Below are 20,717 nucleotides of genomic sequence, written 5' to 3' on the forward strand. Positions count from 1 at the left end.
CTACAACCCAGACAAGTGGCTCAGGTAGTGCAGCTCATCCAGGATGGCACATCAATGCGAGCTGTGGCAAGAAGGTTTGCTGTGTCTGTCAGCGTAGTGTCCAGAGCATGGAGGCGCTACCAGGAGACAGGCCAGTACATCAGGAGACATGGAGGAGGCCGTAGGAGGGCAACAACCCAGCAGCAGGGCCGCTACCTCCGCCTTTGTGCAAGGAGTAGCACTGCCAGAGCCCTGCAAAATGACCTCCAGCAGGCCACAAATGTGCATGTGTCTGCTCAAACGGTCAGAAACAGACTCCATGAGGGTGGTATGAGGGCCCGACGTCCACAGGTGGGGGTTGTGCTTACAGCCCAACACCGTGCAGGACGTTTGGCATTTGCCAGAGAACACCAATATTGGCAAATTCGCCACTGGCGCCCTGTGCTCTTCACAGATGAAAGCAGGTTCACACTGAGCACATGAGCACATGTGACAGACGTGACAGAGTCTGGAGACGCCGTGGAGAACGTTCTGCTGCCTGCAACATCCTCCAGCATGACCGGTTTGGCGGTGGGTCAGTCATGGTGTGGGGTGGCATTTCTTTGTGGGGCCGCACAGCCCTCCATGTGCTCGCCAGAGGTAGCCTGACTGCCATTAGGTACTGAGATGAGATCCTCAGAGCCCTTGTGAGACCATATGCTGACACATGCACATTTGTGGCCTGCTGGAGGTCATTTTGCAGGGCTCTGGCAGTGCTACTCCTTGCACAAAGGCGGAGGTAGCGGTCCTGCTGCTGGGTTGTTGCCGTCCTACGGCCTCCTCCACGTCTCCTGATGTACTGGCCTGTCTCCTGGTAGCGCCTCCATGCTCTGGACACTACGCTGACAGACACAGCAAACCTTCTTGCCACAGCTCGCATTGATGTGCCATCCTGGATGAGCTGCACTACCTGAGCCACTTGTGTGGGTTGTAGACTCCGTCTCATGCTACCACTAGAGTGAGAGCACCGCCAGCATTCAAAAGTGACCAAAACATCAGCCAGGAAGCATAGGAACTGAGAAGTGGTCAGTGGTCACCACCTGCAGAATCACTCCTTTATTGGGGGTGTCTTGCTAATTGCCTATAATTTCCACCTTTTGTCTATTCCATTTGCACAACAGCATATGCAATTTATTGTCAATCAGTGTTGCTTCCTAAGTGGACAGTTTGATTTCACAAAAGTGTGATTGACTTGGAGTTACATTGTGTTGTTTAAGTGTTCCCTTTATTTTTTTGAGCAGTGTATATACACACATTATATATCTTCTGCTGATTGCCGCTTTAAGAATGGCCATGAAGTTCATTGCATGGTGCCTGAGGAGGATAGTCAGTCAACCAGTGTCCCTCTAACATCACCCTCCCTTTCCCTACACAGTCTCCAGTCTCCACTGCCCCAGTTATAATCATAGGGACAGACGGTTGCCTCGTAAAACCACTCACCTTTAAACCCAGATGAGCTTTATGTGTGCTCATAAAAAGACAGGTCAGTGCTCACCTGTAATTGACTGATTTAAAGATACCCCGTAGGGAGTGCTGGGTTGGCTTGCTTACTTTGGCATTACATGTGGATTTGGTTTATGTGAAATTGTGAATGTCTTCCCCTATTGGCTAAAGGTGCAGTGCCTTCTGAAAGTATTCAGACCCCTTGACTTTTTCCACCTTTGTTTGGTTACAGCCTTATTCTAAAGTTGATTAAATCACAAAGCAAAAACTGGATTTTAGAAATGTTTGCTAATTTATACAAAATAAAAAACGAAAATATCACATTTACGTAAGTATTCAGACCCTTTATTCAGTACTTTGTTGAAGCACCTTTGGCAGCGATTACAGCCTCGAGTCTTCTTGGGTATGACGCTACAAGCTTGGCACACCTGTATTTGGGGAGTTTCTCCCATTCTTCTCCGCAGATCCTCTCAAGCTATGTCAGGTTGGATGGGGAGCATTGCTGCACAGATATTTTCCTGTGCTACCACTGAAGCCCACTCCTGGGCTACAATATCCGGACCCCTTTACTGCCGGTACGGAGCACGGAACCCCGCCGATCCTCTACGACTGGAATACCGACATAATCTGCCCGAGGACTCCAACAGGCCCCTCAGGCGTGACGCCCGCTGAAGGCCCATCCTGCTAACCTACTAGGCCTGTTAGCTACCTAGAGCTACCTGGAACCCTGCTAATTCCACGACTGGTCTATCGACGTCACCGCACGAAGAGGCAAAAACAGACTCCCCCCCCCATCGCGACGTCCCCCAAAGGCTAACTTGCCTGCCCCGGTCTGCTAACTGCTAGCTTATCTTGCAGCTAGCGCAGCCAGGAAGCTAGCACCAGTTAGCAAACACAATTCTACAATTCACAACCTCTCTTTCGCCATCGCTATCCGGCTTGGATTCTCTGTCGACACGACCACGTCTGGTCTGCAGATGTGCCCTCAACCGGTGCCCTCAACCGGCCTCCGTCTGAGCAGACCCCCTCCGTCTGAGCAGACCACCCGCCGGGCTACTAACTTTAAACGCGTGCTAGCTTAGTGGAGGCCTCACTGCTCCATCTACGGCTGCCCCCTGGACACTATGATCACTTGGCTACATAGCTGATGCCTGCTTGACTGTCCATTAATTCATGGTACTCCATTCTGTTTATTTGTGTTTTATCTGTCGGCTCTGTGCCTTAACGCAGGATCTGTGTGTAGTTAATCCGACCCTCTCTGCCCAGTCGTCGCCATTTTTACCTTCTGTTGCTGTGTTAGCTGACTAGCTGCTGCTATCTCACCTGTTGTTTTAGCTAGCTCTCCCAATCATGACCTGCAATCACTTTATGCCTTATTGTATGTCTCTCTCAAATATCAATATGCCTTGCATACTGTTGTTCAGGCTAGTTATCATTGTTTTGGTTTGCAATGGACCCCGTAGTTCCACTCTCCGTACCTCTGATACCTCCTTTGTCCCACCCCCCACACATGCGGTGACCTCACCCATTGAGACCAGCATGTCCAGAGATACAACCTCTCTTATCATCACCCAGTGCCTGGGCTTGCCTCCGCTGTACCCGTGCCCCACCATACCCTGGTCTGCACATTATGCCCAGAATCTATTCTACCACGGCCATAAATCTGCTCCTTTTATTCCTTGTCCCCAACGCTCTAGGCGACCAGTTTTGATAGCCTTTAGCCGCACCCTCATCCTACTACTCCTCTGTTCCTCGGGTGATGTGGAGGTAAACCCAGGCCCTGCATGTCCCCAGTCACCCTCATTTGTTGACTTCTGTGATCGAAAAAGCCTTGGCCTCATGCATGTCAACATCAGAAGCCTCCTCCCTAAGTTTGCCTTACTCACCGCTTTAGCACACTCTGCCAACCCTGATGTCCTTGCCGTGTCTGAATCCTGGCTTAGGAAGGCCACCAAAAACTCTGAGATTTCCATACCCAACTATAACACTTTCCGTCAAGATAGAACTGCCAAAGGGGGAGGAGTTGCAATCTACTGCAGAGATAGCCTGCAAAGTTCTGTCATACTTTCCAAGTCTATGCCCAAACAGTTCGAACTTCTAATTTTAAAAATTAATCTCTCCAGAAATAAGTCTCTCACTGTTGCCGCCTGCTACCGACCCCCCTCAGCTCCCAGCTGTGCCCTGGACACCATCTGTGAATTGATCGCTCCCCATCTAGCTTCAGAGTTTGTTCTGTTAGGTGACCTAAACTGGGATATGCTTAACACCCCGGCAGTCCTACAATCTAAGCTTGATGCCCTCAATCTCACACAAATCATCAAGGAACCCACCAGGTACAACCCTAAATCCGTAAACATGGGCACCCTAATAGACATTATCCTGACCAACTTGCCCTCCAAATACACCTCTGCTGTCTTCAATCAAGATCTCAGCGATCACTGCCTCATTGCCTGTATCCGCCACAGGTCCACGGTCAAACGACCACCCCTCATCACTGTCAAACGCTCCCTAAAACACTTCTGCGAGCAGGCCTTTCTAATCGACCTGGCCCGGGTACCCTGGAAGGATATTGACCTCATCCCGTCAGTTGAGGATGCCTGGTCATTCTTTAAAAGTTACTTCCTCACCATATTAGACAAGCATGCTCCGTTCAAAAAATGCAGAACCAAGAACAGATATAGCCCTTGGTTCACTCCAGACCTGACTGCCCTCGACCAGCACAAAAACATCCTGTGGCGAACTGCAATAGCATCGAAGAGCCCCCGCGATATGCAACTGTTCAGGGAAGTCAGGAACCAATACACGCAGTCAGTCAGGAAAGCAAAGGCCAGCTTTTTCAAGCAGAAATTTGCATCCTGTAGCTCTAACTCCAAAAAGTTCTGGGATACTGTAAAGTCCATGGAAAACAAGAGCACCTCCTCCCAGCTGCCCACTGCACTGAGGCTAGATAACACGGTCACCACTGATAAGTCCGTGATAATCGAAAACTTCAACAAAGATTTCTCAATGGCTGGCCATGCCTTCCACCTGGCGACTCCAACCTTGGCCAACAGCCCCGCCCCCCCCGCTGCTACTCGCCCAAGCCTCCCCAGCTTCTCCTTTACCCATATCCAGATAGCAGATGTTCTGAAAGCTGGAAAACCTGGACCCATACAAATCAGCTGGGCTTGACAATCTGGACCCCCTATTTCTGAAACTGTCCGCCGCCATTGTCGCACCCCCTATTACCAGCCTGTTCAACCTCTCCTTCGTATCATCTGAGATCCCCAAGGATTGGAAATCTGCCGCTGTCATCCCCCTCTTCAAAGGGGGAGACACTCTGGACCCAAACTGTTACAGACCTATATCCATCCTGCCCTGCCTAGCTAAGGTCTTCGAAAGCCAAGTCAACAAACAGATCACTGACCATCTCGAATCCCACCGTACCTTCTCCGCTGTGCAATCCGGTTTCCGAGCCGGTCACGGGTGCACCTCAGCCACGCTCAAGGTACTAAACGATATCATAACCGCCATCGATAAAAGACATTACTGTGCAGCCGTCTTCATCGACCTGGCCAAGGCTTTCGACTCTGTCAATCACCATATTCTTATCGGCAGACTCAATAGCCTCGGTTTTTCTAATGACTGCCTTGCCTGGTTCACCAACTACTTTGCAGACAGAGTTCAGTGTGTCAAATCGGAGGGCATGTTGTCCGGTCCTCTGGCAGTCTCTATGGGGGTACCACAGGGTTCAATTCTCGGGCCGACTCTTTTCTCTGTATACATCAATGATGTTGCTCTTGCTGCGGGCGATTCCCTGATCCACCTCTACGCAGACGACACCATTCTGTATACTTCCGGCCCTTCCCTGGACACTGTGCTATCTAACCTCCAAACGAGCTTCAATGCCATACAACACTCCTTCCGTGGCCTCCAACTGCTCTTAAACGCTAGTAAAACCAAATGCATGCTTTTCAACCGTTCGCTGCCTGCACCCGCACGCCCGACTAGCATCACCACCCTGGACGGTTCCGACCTAGAATATGTGGACATCTATAAGTACCTAGGTGTCTGGCTAGACTGCAAACTCTCCTTCCAGACTCATATCAAACATCTCCAATCCAAAATCAAATCTAGAGTCGGCTTTCTATTCCGGAACAAAGCCTCCTTCACTCACGCCACCAAACTTACCCTAGTAAAACTGACTATCCTACCGATCCTCGACTTCGGCGATGTCATCTACAAAATAGCTTCCAAAACTCTACTCAGCAAACTGGATGCAGTTTATCACAGTGCCATCCGTTTTGTTACTAAAGCACCTTATACGACCCACCACTGCGACCTGTATGCCCTAGTCGGCTGGCCCTCGCTACATGTTCGTCGTCAGACCCACTGGCTCCAGGTCATCTACAAGGCTATGCTAGGTAAAGTGCCGCCTTATCTCAGTTCACTGGTCACGATGGCTACACCCACCCGTAGCACGCGCTCCAGCAGGTGTATCTCACTGATCATCCCTAAAGCCAAAACCTAATTTGGACGCCTTTCCTTCCAGTTCTCTGCTGCCTGCGACTGGAACGAATTGCAAAAATCTCTGAAGTTGGAAACTTTTATCTCCCTCAACAACTTTAAAAATCTGCTATCCGAGCAGCTAACCGATTGCTGCAGCTGTACATAGTCCATCTGTAAACTACCCACCCAATTTACCTACCTCACCCCCATACTGCTTTTATTTATTTACTTTTCTGCTCTTTTGCACACCAGTATCTCTTCTTGCACATGATCATCTGATGATTTATCACTCCAGTGTTAATCTGCTAAATTGTAATTACTCGATTTATTGCCTACCTCATGCCTTTTGCACACATTGTATATAGATTCTCTTTTTTTTTTCTACCATGTTATTGACTTGTTTATTGTTTACTCCATGTGTAACTCTGTGTTGTTGTCTGTTCACACTGCTATGCTTTATCTTGGCCAGGTCGCAGTTGCAAATGAGAACTTGTTCTCAACTAGACTACCTGGTTAAATAAAGGTGAAATAAAAAAATTAAAAAATGCTCGATCGGGTTCAAGTACAGGCTCTGGCTGGGCCACTCAAAGACATTCAGAGACTTGTTCCTAAGCCACTCCTGTGTTGTCTTGGCTGTGTACTTAGGGTCGTTGCCCTGTTGGAAGGTGAACCTACGCCCTAGTATTAGGTCCTGAGCGCTCTGGAGCAGGTTTCATCAAGGATCTCTCTGTACTTTGCTCCATTCATCTTTGCCTTGATCCTGACTAGTCTCCCAGTCCCTGCCACTGAAAAACATCCCCACAACATGATGCTGCCACCACCATGCTTCACCGTAGGGAAGATGCCAGGTTTCCTCCAAAGTGACGCTTGGCATTTAGGCCAAAGAGTTCAATCTTGGTTTCATCAAACCAGAGAATCTTGAATCTTTAGGTGCCTTTTGGTAAACTCCAAGCCCGCTGTTGTGTGCCTTTTACTGAGGAGTGGCTTCCGTCTGGCCACTCTACCATAAAGGCCTGATTGGTGGAGTGCTGCAGAGTTGGTGGGAAGTTTCTCCCATCTCCACAGAGGAACTGTAGAGCTCTGTCAGCGTAACCATGTCGTTATTGGTCACCTCCCTGACCAAGGTCCTTCTCCTCCCCCGATTGCTCAGTTTGGCCGGGCATCCAGCTCTAGGAAGAGTCTTGGTGGTTCCAAACTTCTTTAATTTAAGAATGATGGAGGCCACTGTGTTCTTGGGGACCTTCAATGCTTTTTGTACGCTTCACAGATCTGTGCTTCGACACAATCCTGCCTCGGCGCTCTACGGACAATTCCTTCGACCTCATGGATTGGTTTTTGCTCTGACATGCACTGTCAATTGTGGGACCTTATATATACAGGTGTGTGCCTTTCCAAATCATGTCCAATCAATTTAATTTACCACAGGTGGACTCCAATCAAGTTGTAGAAACATCTCAAGGATGATCAATGGAAACAGGATGCACCTGAGCTCAATTTCTAATCTCATAGCAAAGGATCTAAATACTTTCTTTAAACCTGTTTTCGCTTTGTCATTATGGGGTATTGTGTGTAGATTGCTCTGTGTCCCACAGTCACACATTCCAATCTCAATCCTACAGACACAGAAGCAGTGTATAGACGACAGTCATAAACTGTAGAGAAAGAGAGAGGGGTGGGCTATGATCCTCCCCCCAGGGCACATCATGATCGATTAGCCTTTTAAAATGGTAAACTTGGATTAGCTAACATAACATGCCATTGGAACACAGGAGTGATGGTTGCTAATAATGGGCCTCTGTACGACCTATGTAGATATTCCATAAAAAATCTGCCATTTCCAGCTACAATAGTCATAAACAACATTAACAATGTCTAAACTGTATTTCTGATCAATTTGATGTTATTTTAATGGACAAAAAATGTGCTTTTCTTTCAAAAATAAGGACATTTCTAAGTGACCCCAAACTTTTGAACGGTAGTGTATATATTTTTGTCACGCTCGTCATCCTCCTCGTCTGAGGAGGAGTAGTTGGAAGGATCGGAGGACCAAAATGCAGCGTGGTATGTGTTCATCATGAATTTAATAAACAGAGAACACTGAAAAAACTATACAAAACAATAAACGAACAACGAACGTGAAGCTATATAAGAAATGTGCTGACACAAGCAACTAACATAGACAATCACCCACAACCCACAATGACAAAACAGGCTACCTAAATATGGCTCCCAATTAGAGACAACGACTAACACCTGCCTCTGATTGAGAACCATATTAGGCCAAACACAGAAACAGACAAACTAGACATACAACATAGAATGCCCACTCAGATCACACCCTGACCAAACAAAACATAGAAACATTCAAAGCAAACTATGGTCAGGGCGTGACAATTTGTTTGTCCATTTTAGAATAAGGCTGTAAAATAACAAAATGTGTAAAAAGTCAAGGGGTCTGAATACCTTCCGAAGACACTGTATGTTCCAGTCGACTGGAAGTGAGATCTCTTAAGGCTTCCCTGCTCCATTTCTCATCTCACTGTCTCTGGGAATACCTGGACAGAAATGGCAGGAATGGTCTGGCGTTCTGGATGGCAGACACCTGCCTTACTCAGGTCATTCCTCAGTTTTTTTATTTTACCTTTATTTTTAATTTTTGAAATGTTTATTTTATTTTATCCCCTTTTCTCCCCAATTTTCGTGGTATCCAATTGCTAGTAATTACTAACTTGTCTCATCGCTACAACTCCCGTACGGGCTCGGGAGAGACGAAGGTCGAAAGCCATGCGTCCTCCGAAACACAACCCAACCAAGCCGCACTGCTTCTTAACACAGCGCGCCTCCAACCCGGAAGCCAGCCGCACCAATGCGTCGGAGGAAACACCGTGCACCTGGTTCCCTTGGTTAGCGCGCACTGCGCCCGGCCCGCCACAGGAGTCGCTGGTGCGCGATGAGACAAGGATATCCCTACCGGCCAAACCCTCCCTAACCCGGACGACGCTAGGCCAATTGTGCGTCGCCCCACGGACCTCCCGGTCGCGGCCGGCTGCGACAGAGCCTGGGCGCGAACTCAGAGTCTCTGGTGGCGCAGCTAGCTCTGCGATGCAGTGCCCTAGACCACTGCGCCACCCAGGAGGCCCATTTTACCTTTATTTAACTAGGCAAGTTAGTTAAGAACAAATTCTTATTTTCAATGACGGCCTAGGAACAGTTGGTGAACTGCCTTGTTCAGAGGCAGAACGACAGATTTTTACTTTGTCAGCTCGGGGATTCAATCTTGCAACCTTTCGGTTACTAGTCCAACGCTCTAACCACTAGGCTACCTGCCGCATTCCTCTGCGTTCCAAGGCATAGGAAGGGCCAGCTGTTCGTCTTGGTTCAACTGAAGGGGAACTAGAAATGGCTTCCTACCGTCACACATATGAACGGAGTTATGTTCAGGCTCAGATGTACAGTACACACACACACACACACACACACACACACACACACACACACACACACACACACACACACACACACACACACACACACACACACACACACACACACACACACACACACACACACACACACACACACACACACACACACACACACACACAGAACAGACTTTACCTAATCCCATAGTTATTCAAAGATTGTACAGGAAATCGATTTAAATACCAGACAGATTTACACAAAAGTCTTTGATTGTCTCCCTGATAAAATGTATCAGGAGACTGGAGTACACTTGGAGTATAACAAAATGACAAATCCCCTATGTACTTTCTAAGTAGAAACACATGTGTGTGAGTGTAATTAGCTCATGTTCACATCTGCTCGGTCTCTAGATCCAATGGAGAAGTCTACTGAATCTCCATTCGTCACTCCAGCTGGTGAGGAGGCAAACCAAGCGCAGTAATCCGTATGTAAATCAAACCCACAGCCACTTGACTGGCTGGCTGCACCCAACATCTGCTGCACATGTGTGTCTGACTGCGCCTTAGAGTTAGACTCAGCAACATGGCCAGGGGCTGGTGCCTGGGAGTAGGTCTGGGACCTGGGAGTACCATAGGGGATAAGAGATATGGCATGGGTCTGGGGCAGTCATAGGACTCTGGAGACTGGAGTCAGAGACCTGGGGCTTGTGCTTTATGTTATGTCAGGTTCTGGGAATGGAACTGGGGCAGTCAGACCATGGGCAACAGCAGTGTATCCAGCATTGGTCTCTCATACTCACCTGTCTGGTGGTCCTCAACTTTTTCCCGAGGTGGAAGTACCAGAGTGTTTTACACCCAGCAGGAGCTGACGCTTCTCAGTGGCAGGCGTAGTTATTCTTATGGCTGGGTAAGTAACGAGGCAGGCTCTTTCAGCGCAGCACCGTGGCAACGTGGGCCACTCAGGAGTTCTGCTTTCCATCCCCGCTCAGCCAATCTTCCTACCTGCCTGTGACACCTCTCCCCTCCCCTGCGGAATCACGATCTGCAGTGAGATGATGGCGTCTGGAGGGGATGGCTGCCGTCTTATCGGCTCTTAACCAACTGTGCTATTTTGTTTGTTTTTCCGCGTTGTTTGTAACTTGTTTTGTACATAATTTTGCTGCTACCGTCTCTGATGACCGAAAAGAGCTTCTGGGCATCAGAACAGCGATCACTCATCTCAAATTGGACTAAAAGTTTTTCTTCAATGAGTCGGACAGGGGGGATATACTACAGACACCCAACCAGGCCCAGATCCCCGTCATTTGCTGGAGAAGGAAGATCAGGGTGCCTTGTTAGGATCAGACGACGAGTGGCTAATCTGCCTTTGCCTTCCGTCCTGCTAGCTAACCTTCAATCACTGGAAAATAAATGGGACGAACTGAAAGCACATATATCCTACCAACGGGACATTAAAAACTGTAATATCTTATGTTTCACTGAGTCGTGCTGAACGAGGACATTACGAACATACAGCTGGCGGGTTATACACTCTATCGGCAGGACAGAACAGCAGCCTCTGGTAAGACATGGGGCAGGGGCCTATGCATATATGTAAACAACAGCTGGTGCACAATATCTAAGGAAGTCTCAAAGTTTTGCTCACCTGAGGTAGAGTATCTCATGATAAGCTGTAGACCACCCTATCTACCTAGAGAGTCTTCATCTGTATTTTTTGTAGCTGTCTATATACCACCACAGACTGATGCTGGCACTAAAACCACGCTCAATGAACTGTATACCGCCATAAGCAAACAGGAAAATGCTCATTCAGAGGCAGCGCTCCTAGTGGCCAGGGACTTTAATGCAGGGAAACTTAAATCAGTTTTACCTAATTTCTATCAGCAAAAATTCTATACCATGTTCAAAAATTCTAGACCACCTTTACTCCACACACAGAGATGTGTACAAAGCTCTCCCTCGCCCTCCATTTCGCAAATCTGCATAATTCTATCCTCCTCATTCCTGCTTACATGCAGAAATTAAAGCAGGAAGCACCAGTGACTCGGTCTATAAAAAAGTGGTAATGTGAAGCAGATGCTAAACTACAGGACTGTTTTGCTAGCACAGACTGGAATATGTTCCGGGATTCTTCCGATGGCATTGAGGAGTACACCACATCAGTCACTGGCTTTATCAATAAGTGCATCGAGGACGTCGTCCCCACAGTGACCGTATGTACATACCCCAACCAGAAGCCATGGATTACAGGCAACATTCGCACTGAGCTAAAGGGTAGAGCTGCCGCATTCAAGGAGCGGGACTCTAACCCAGAAGTGTATGAGAAATCCCGCTATGCCCTCCAATGAACCATCAAACAGGCAAAGCCTCAATACAGGACTAAGATCGAATCGTTATACACCGGCTCCGACGTACTTATAAACCGGCTCCGACGTACGTCGGATGTGGCAGGGCTTGCAAACTATTGCAGACTACAGTACAAAGGGAAGCACAGCCAAGAGCTGCCCAGTGACACAAGCCTACCAGACGAGCTAAATAACTTCTATGCTTGCTTCGAGGCAAGTAACACTGAAACATGCATGAGATCATCAGCTGTTCTGGACGACTGTGTGATCACGCTCTCCGCAGCCGATGTTAGAACTTTAAACAGTTCAACATTCACAAGGCCGCAGGGCCAGACGGATTACCAGGACGTGTACTCCGAGCATGCGCTGACCAACTGGCAAGTGTCTTCACTGACATTTTCGACCTCTCCCTGTCTGAGTCTGTAATATCAACGTTTCAAGTAGACCACCATAGTCCTTGTGCCCAAGAACACTAAGGTAACCTGCCTAAATGCCTACCGACCTGTAGCACTCATGTCTGTAGCCATGAAATGCTTTGAAAGGCTGGTCATGGGTCACATCAACACCATTATCCCAGAAACCCTAGATCCACTCCAATTTGCATGCAAATTGGAGTGGATCTAGGGTTTCTGGGATAATGGTGTTGATGTGACCCAACAGATCCACAGATGATGCAATCTCTATTGCACTCCACACTGCCCTTTCACACCTGGACAAAAGGAACACCTATGTGAGAATGCTATTCATTGACGACAGCTCAGCGTTCAACACCATAGTTCCCTCAAAGCTCATCACTAAGCTAAAGACCCTGGGAATAAACACCTCCCTCTGCATCTGGATCCTGGACTTCCTGACAGGCCGCCTCCAGGTGGTAAGGGTAGGTAACAACACATCCGCCATGCTGATTCTCAACACGGGTGCCCCTCAGGGGTGCGTGCTCAGTTCCCTCCTGTTCTCCCTGTTCACTCATGACTGCACGGCCAGGCACGACTCCAACACCATCATTAAGTTTGCTGATGACACAACATTGGTAGGCCTGATCACCGACAACGATGACACAGCCTATAGGGACCTGACCGAGTGGTGCCAGGACAATAACCTCTCCCTCAACATGATCAAGACAAAGGAGATGATTGTGGACTACAGGAAAAGGAGGACCAAGCACGCCCCCATTCTCATTGATGGGGTTGTAGTGGAGCAGGTTGAGAGATTCAAGTTCCTTGGCGTCCACATCACCAACAAACTAACATGGTCCAAGCACACCAAGACAGTCATGAAGAGGGCACGACAAAACCTATTCCCCCTCAGGAGACTGAAAAGATTTGGCATAGGTCCTCATCCTAAAAATGTTTCACAGCTGCACCATCGAGAGCATCCTGACGGGTTGCATCACTGCCTGGTATGTCAACTGCTCGGCCTCAGACCGCAAGGCACTACAGAGGGTAGTGCGTATGGCCCAGTACATCACTGTGGCTAAGCTTCCTGCCATCCAGGACCTCTTTACCAGGCAGTGTCAGAGGAAGGCCCAGCCACCATAGTCATAGACTGTTCTCTCTGCTATCGCACGGCAAGCGGTTCCGGAGCACCAATTCTAGGTCCAAGAGGCTTCTAAACAGCTTCTATCCCCAAGCCATAAGTCTCCTGAACAGCTAATCAAATGGCTACCCAGACTATTTGCATTGCCCCCCCCCCCCCTCCCCTTCTACGCTGTTGCTACTCTCTGTTATTATCTATGCATAGTCACTTTAATAACTCTACCTACATGTACATATTACCTCAATTACCTGGACACCAGTGCCCCTGCACATTGACTCTGTACCGGTACCCCCTGTTTATAGACCCGCTATTGTTATTTACTGCTACATCTTATCTCTTACTTATTTTTAGGTTATTTCTTAAAACTGCATTGTTGGTTAAGGGCTTGTAAGTAAGCATTTCACTGTAAGGTGTATCCAGAATTCCATGCTGGAAGGGAGGAGAAGAAGGAGCAGAGAGTCACCCTTCTCTGGATGTGGGAGTAGACGGATCATTAGAAGAGACCAGAGAGAGAGAGAGGGGAGGGAAAGAAAGGAGGATAGAGCGAATGTAAACTAATTTGCATGAGGGTTTAAAAATAAAAGGCTGTTGACTTTCTCCTGCCCTGTGGAGACTAGTTTGCTCTGGGCCAGTTCTATACTTATCTGTGTTCTCAAACACACACTCACAGTCAGGTCAGGTACTGTATGCTATGCAGGGATGTTTATCTGTCTGCAGTGCTATTCTAATTCTGTTTCCTCACGTCCCATGCAAGGTGCTCCAAAAGCTCAAAATGCTGCCTTCAACTATCCTAAAAGCAAGTGTTCCAGATGTACAGTAGCATAATCTCCAAATCTCTCTTTTTTTGGCGGTAAAAATCTCCCTTTAATCTTCTATGAGTGTCTGTGTATTTGTGTACTGAATGCGAGTGTGTTTGTCTTCATGATTGGTTCCAGTATTTACTCCTAGGAAGATGCTGAGAGCAGACTTTCTCGTAGAGACGAGAAAGAGTCTTTACCCAGTTACCCAGTCAGATTGGAATGTGTTGTCTTGATGTCACATCGCCATCCCTCCTGTCTCGTTCCTAACACAAAGCAGTGACATGTCAGGTCCCTGTTCCTTTCACTATGGGGGACAATGACTGGAGGTCTATTTTTTTACAATCCTCCACCTAAGCCTTCCTAGGAAAACAAAGTGGCAAAAATCTTTATTGAAAGTTGAGGAAAAGTAGAAGAAACAGAAGAAAGTGACTCGGTGGCAGACAGCGGTGTAACAAAGCTGACAGGCACAGCGGTGTAACAAAGCTGACAGGCACAGCGGTGTAACAAAGCTGACAGGCACAGCGGTGTAACAAAGCTGACAGGCACAGCGGTGTAACAAAGCTGACAGGCACAGCGGTGTAACAAAGCTGACAGGCACAGCGGTGTAACAAAGCTGACAAGCACAGCGGTGTAACAAAGCTGACAGGCACAGCGGTGTAACAAAGCTGACAGGCACAGCGGTATAACAAAGCTGACAGGCACAGCTGTTTAACAAAGCTGACAGGCACAGTTGTTTAACAAAGCTGACAGGCACAGCGATGTAACAAAGCTGACAGGCACAGCGGTGTAACAAAGCTGACAGGCACAGCGGTGTAACAAAGCTGACAGGCACAGCGGTGTAACAAAGCTGACAAGCACAGCGGTGTAACAAAGCTGACAGGCACAGCGGTATAACAAAGCTGACAGGCACAGCGGTATAACAAAGCTGACAGGCACAGCGGTATAACAAGCTGACAGGCACAGCTGTTTAACAAAGCTGACAGGCACAGTTGTTTAACAAAGCTGACAGGCACAGCGGTGTAACAAAGCTGACAGGCACAGCGGTGTAACAAAGCTGACAGGCACAGCGGTGTAACAAAGCTGACAGGCACAGCGGTATAACAAAGCTGACAGGCACAGCTGTTTAACAAAGCTGACAGGCACAGTTGTTTAACAAAGCTGACAGGCACAGCTGTTTAACAAAGCTGACAGGCACAGCTGTTTAACAAAGCTGACAGGCACAGCTGTTTAACAAAGCTGACAGGCACAGCGGTGTAACAAAGCTGACAGGCACAGCTGTTTAACAAAGCTGACAGGCACAGCGGTGTAACAAAGCTAACAGGCACAGCGGTGTAACAAAGCTAACAGGCACAGCGGTGTAACAAAGCTGACAGGCACAGCGGTGTTAATCCCATATCTCCAGAGTGTGCCAGGACAGGCAGTGGGGCTTCACACAGATGCTTATAGTACAGTACATACCACACTGACAGACAGAGAGAGCGAGAGAAAGACAGAGAAAATAGAGAGAAGATGAGAGAGCGAGACAATGGGGGGAAAAGGGAGAGGGAGATTGAATGAAAATTCAAGAGAGAGAATCGAGAGATTGAGGGAGAGAATTGTGAGAGAGAGGCAGTGAGGGAGAGAGGGGGTAAGATAAAAGCCCTCTCTCTTTGTGTAGTGGTCCTGGCCATTGCAGGGAGATTAGCCTTGGCAAGTCTGAATGCAGAACAGAGAGGATGCTGGGAGCTGTCCAATCCAAACTCATTACACTTGTTTTGGGAAGAGATGGAAATAACTATTATTTTCACATAATAAACCACATTAGTAGTGCATAGTGCAGTGGTTCCAGTCATAGCCCAGGGAAGAGGAGAGAATCACTCAAAATGGAACAGTATGTTGACTAAGATTTATAATGATGGTCAGTTTAGAGCACATTTAATGGATTTGATCTCCTTATTTCTGCTAAAAAGGGGAGGATGTTTCTTCTTGTTAGCATTACGTTCAACTGTTGACTTGTACAGCAGAATCTATTGTTTGTGGCTAAGCTCACTTGTGCAATCTCCTGGTATGTGGCTAGGCTAATACAACCTCTCCTGGTATGTGGCTAGACTAATACAACCTATCCTGGTCTGTGGCTAGGCTAATACAACTTCTCCTGGTATGTGGCTAGGCTAATACAACCTCTCCTGGTCTGTGGCTAGGCTAATACAACCTCCCCTGGTCTGTGGCTAGGCTAATACAACCTATCCTGGTATGTGGCTAGGCTAATACAAACTCTCCTGGTCTGTGGCTAGGCTAATACAACCTCTCCTGTTCTGTGGCTAGGCTAATACAACCTCCCCTGGTCTGTGGCTAGGCTAATACAACCTCTCCTGGTATGTGGCTAGGCTAATACAACCTCTCCTGGTCTGTGGCTAGGCTAATACAACACTCCTGGTCTGTGGCTAGGCTAATACAACCTCTCCTGGTATGTGGCTAGGCTAATACAACCTCTCCTGGTCTGTGGCTAGGCTAATACAACCTCTCCTGGCTAATACAACCTATCCTGGTATGTAGCTAGGCTAATACAACCTCTCCTGGTATGTGGCTACGGTAATACAACCTCTCCTGGTATGTGGCTAGGCTAATACAACCTCTGCTGGTATGTGGCTAGGCTAATACAACTCCTGTTCTGTGGCTAAGCAAATAAAAACCTATCCTGGTCTGTGGCTAGGCTAGGCTTTATTAGCTCAGAGGTACGCCCCCCTCTCAGCTGATCAGCCTGCATTCCTCACTGCCTGTCCATGTATGGGTAAGAGGAAAGAATGGCAGAGAGTAAGAGAGAGCTGCTGAGATGAGATGGCCACACTGCTGCTTAGTCAACCATTCCTTTCCATCCTCTCTGGTTGAAATCAAACATTCCAAATATGCTCGTTATTAAAGCATCAAGTCGGAATGTAATTTGTTCAAACCAATTTCCATATGACTTACTTGACAGAAAGAGGGTGGTTAATCATCAGATAGGCTTACAGGTCCTCTTCTCACACGTGGTGCTTTGATCAAAATAACTCTCACCCTTGAAAAATAAATACTGAAATTAAATAAATACTTTCAGTTGACTGATGTTATAACTATATATAACCTGGTGAGCCAATCTTGTTGTGTTCTGGAGGGACTGTGATGTCAACTTCCTCAGCCTCTGTCCAGGGACTGGGACAGGGGTATAGGATGTCTGTGAAATCTCTCCAACAGAGACAGACAAGACAGAGACAAGATAAAAGAGTTTAGGAGAGGCCCTGAAATTAATGTCTGTACATCAGCCCTCTCTGCCCCCCCCCCCCCTTCCATCTCCGCTCTTTACAGACTATACACACACCTTTGAGTGTGTGCCAACGACCAAAATAGATATCATGTTGCTATGTCACTACAGAGGCTTTGTATTTATACACCGGCTTTCTCTCCATCGCTCCCTCTCTCTCTCCCTCTCTCTCACTCCATCTCTCTCCCTCTCCCTCTTCATCTCTCTCTCTCTTCCTTTTTCTTTTCACATCTCACTCTGTTTCTTATCTCTCTCTCTCTCTTCTCACCTCTCTATATACCCCTCGTGACCGAAGACTATAGCCTTTTCAGAAAAATAAGGAAAAGTTTCCTGTGCAGTTATGTCTCAGGCCATTTAGTTTGGTTTTGCTTTTTTTTAAAGCCTTGCTTATCTCTGTTCTTCTATTGTTAATTGGCTAAGTAATTGTTGAGGGCAGATTTTTGGGGTTTACAGCATAATTACACAGGCATAGCTTGATTTACCACAGAGGTTTCCTGGCAACAGGAAAGGGAACTGAGATAACATTACTACAGCATTCAGATAACATGTCCTCCGTGTTGAGGTGATATCCTTACTCAAAGAAAAAGTGTTTAACATATTCCCATCATTGTCTGTGTACACAAATGCACTGTTGGCATAGGAAACATGATCAAGACATTTTCGAAGGTACAGTCATTATTATGTGTTGACTGAATGCCAAGTGTATCACTGTGGTGTGTGTGTGTGTTTTTGTGAGTGTGTGTGTGTGTTCGGTGCCTGGCAGTGGTACCAGCGTGAGACTTGTCTGTATGCCAGGCAAACACAGGCTTCCTCGAGAGAGTGTCATGTTTTTGTTGATCATCTCTGTGAAATCTCCTCAGGACTTTTCCTAGGACACTCACAATCCAAAGCTGTCCTAAAATCGTAATATGCAGCAGAATACAGAATGTTGATTCATCGTGTACGTATTTATTTCTGTTTGTGTTGCATGTTTTTGCTTCCTGTATCCATAGAGTGCCTTAGAAGCACCTGTTGTAGACAGACAGAGACAGACATACAGAGACAGACAGACAGACAGACAGACAGACAGAGACAGAGACAGAGACAGACAGAGACAGACATACAGAGACAGACAGACAGACAGACAGACAGACAGACAGAGACAGAGACAGAGACAGACAGAGACAGACAGACAGACAGACAGACAGACAGACAGACAGAGCCTCTCAGTAAGACCCTGTCAGACCCCCTCCCTGGCCCTGCTCTTTAGACTGAGTGTCTCCCCGTCCCACTGGCGCTTCACTAGGAATATATTTCAGGATGTTGACTGGACTGCTTGACGACTGTTGGGCTATTTTCAAACACCCCACACACAGTTCATCCATCGAGTCACACGCACACGAAAATGCATGCACAGACACACCCACACAAACGAACACAAAAAGACACACACAAGCTCACATGCTCACACGCACACGCACACGCACACACACACACCCATACACACATACTTTCCTGCTGTGCTGTCAGAACCTGGCCTCGTTAACCTCCTAGTTGACCTTTGGGTTCGTTTCCAGATTTAGCTGTAGGCTGTAGGGCCCCATGTCAGGTCAAGCTTTTTGGACTTCAGGAGAGAGAGGCATTGCTAACATATTCCCCCAAAAGATAATCTCTCTAAGTGTTTTTTCAACATTGTTACTCCTATTATTTAAACATTGACTGTTGAGGTGCAGGTGGGCTAGCAGCAGCTTTAGTTGGGCTCTGTTTTGGTCTCAGGATTAAACGTAGGCTTACTTCCTCTTACTTCCTTGATGTCCTTTTCCTGTACTGATTAGAGTTTGTGGTAATGTCGAAGAAAGAGAGAGTGAGAGAGAGTGATTTGTTTTCTAAGACAGAGGAGTGATCCGTCTAGCGAAACAATCTTCTTTCTTTCTTCACTCTAAGTGACTCTGCAATAACACCGCCCAGCTGTGATGTTGTTTCCTGTCCTTAACCTCCTCTCCCTCCTCTATTCTCCAGCCCTGGCATATGCCACCGCCCGGGAGCCAGACCACGCCCACGGCTGTACCCATGGCAGCTGTTACCCGGCAACAGGAGACCTGTTGGTGGGCCGTGAGAAGAGCCTGAAGGCATCATCTACATGCGGCTCCAGGAAGAAAGACCCCTACTGCATCGTCAGTCACTTACAGGTGTGTGTGTGTGTGTGTGTGTGTGTGTGTGTGTGTGTGTGTGTGTGTGTGTGTGTGTGTGTGTGTGTGTGTGTGGGGGGGTGGGGGGGTCTCCCACATCCTCTCACTCCCCCTACCTCCCTCTGTCCTGAGCTTCTGTTCGACCTCTGACCTGTGTCACCTCTGACCCCTGTAGGATGAGAAGAAGTGTTTCCAGTGTGACTCTCGCCGCCCATATGATCCTGTCTACAACACCATCAGTCACCGCATTGAGAACGTCATCACCACATTCAAACCACACCGCAAGAAGTCATGGTGGCAGTCAGAGAATGGTGAGAATTGAGATTGCATTCATAGAGGTTGCAATTATATCCATGTTTAAATAGTGAACCTTTGATTTTATGAGAAGCAGTGTTAAAACAGATTTGTCCTCTATTTGTGCCCCCTGCCTTTGGTTACATGACATACCCCTAACATGCAGCTGTCAATGTTATGAACTCATACAGAATCTATATCATCCGTATTATTAGAGCCCTAATCTTGGTTACTACTATTAATAACAGGTCTGTTCAGAGACCGAGAAAGAGAGGGGGGAGTGGAAGAGGGAGAGATCATGAGTGGAGCATAAAAGGAAGCAGTAGTGAGAGGGTGAGATATGGGGGAGAGAGATGAGGCCGACGATCCTGGAAGCCACAGTGCGTCATTACAGTGAGTTCTGGTAGCTCTGTTCTGAAGGGCCTTCAAAGCCCAGAGGTCCACGGCCTCCATCACACTAAATCCCCCTCTGTACTCTGTAGTAGCCTACTATACTCTGCCTGGACCAGAGCCAGACCAGCCACAGGCCCACAGCTGTTTGTATGGGGATAATAACAGTGCAGGCTGTACCCTGGCACACCAACAAAGGGAGGAACGAGAAAGAGAAGAGAGGAAAGGAGGGTGGGGAGGGAAGGGGTCAGAGGAAGAGTGGGAAGCCGGAGAGAAAGAGTGAGAGGGTGTACATTGAGGGAGGGATAGAAAATTAGATTTGGAGAATGGATTTCAAGACACCAGCTGAGCAATTCTCCTTCTTCATTGTTAATACAGAGCCCACATCACTGCAAACAAAAGCCCCATTTCAGGTCTATTTCTGAGTGATTGACTGCTGTGGACCAGTATAGCACTGCCTGTCCTCTATGTCGAACACTGAGAGGTGGGGGACAGGAAACAGTAACTATTTTTACTCCCAGTCTCCAAGGCGTTTC

At 47.6% G+C, this 20,717-nt stretch overlaps 1 protein-coding gene across 1 annotated transcript in view; it reads left to right on the plus strand.

The window, feature by feature from the left end:
• Nucleotides 1-20,717, plus strand: part of lamb2 (laminin, beta 2 (laminin S)) — a 54,770-nt gene that overhangs the window by 8,632 nt on the left and 25,421 nt on the right. The window contains exons 3-4 of the mRNA XM_055892256.1: nucleotides 19,328-19,497; nucleotides 19,673-19,808. Of these exons, the coding sequence (XP_055748231.1) occupies nucleotides 19,328-19,497; nucleotides 19,673-19,808 (306 nt within the window). The remainder of the gene's footprint in view (nucleotides 1-19,327; nucleotides 19,498-19,672; nucleotides 19,809-20,717) is intronic.

The sequence above is a fragment of the Salvelinus fontinalis genome, chromosome 31 (genome assembly GCF_029448725.1).
Source record: "Salvelinus fontinalis isolate EN_2023a chromosome 31, ASM2944872v1, whole genome shotgun sequence".
Lineage (NCBI taxonomy): Eukaryota > Metazoa > Chordata > Actinopteri > Salmoniformes > Salmonidae > Salvelinus > Salvelinus fontinalis.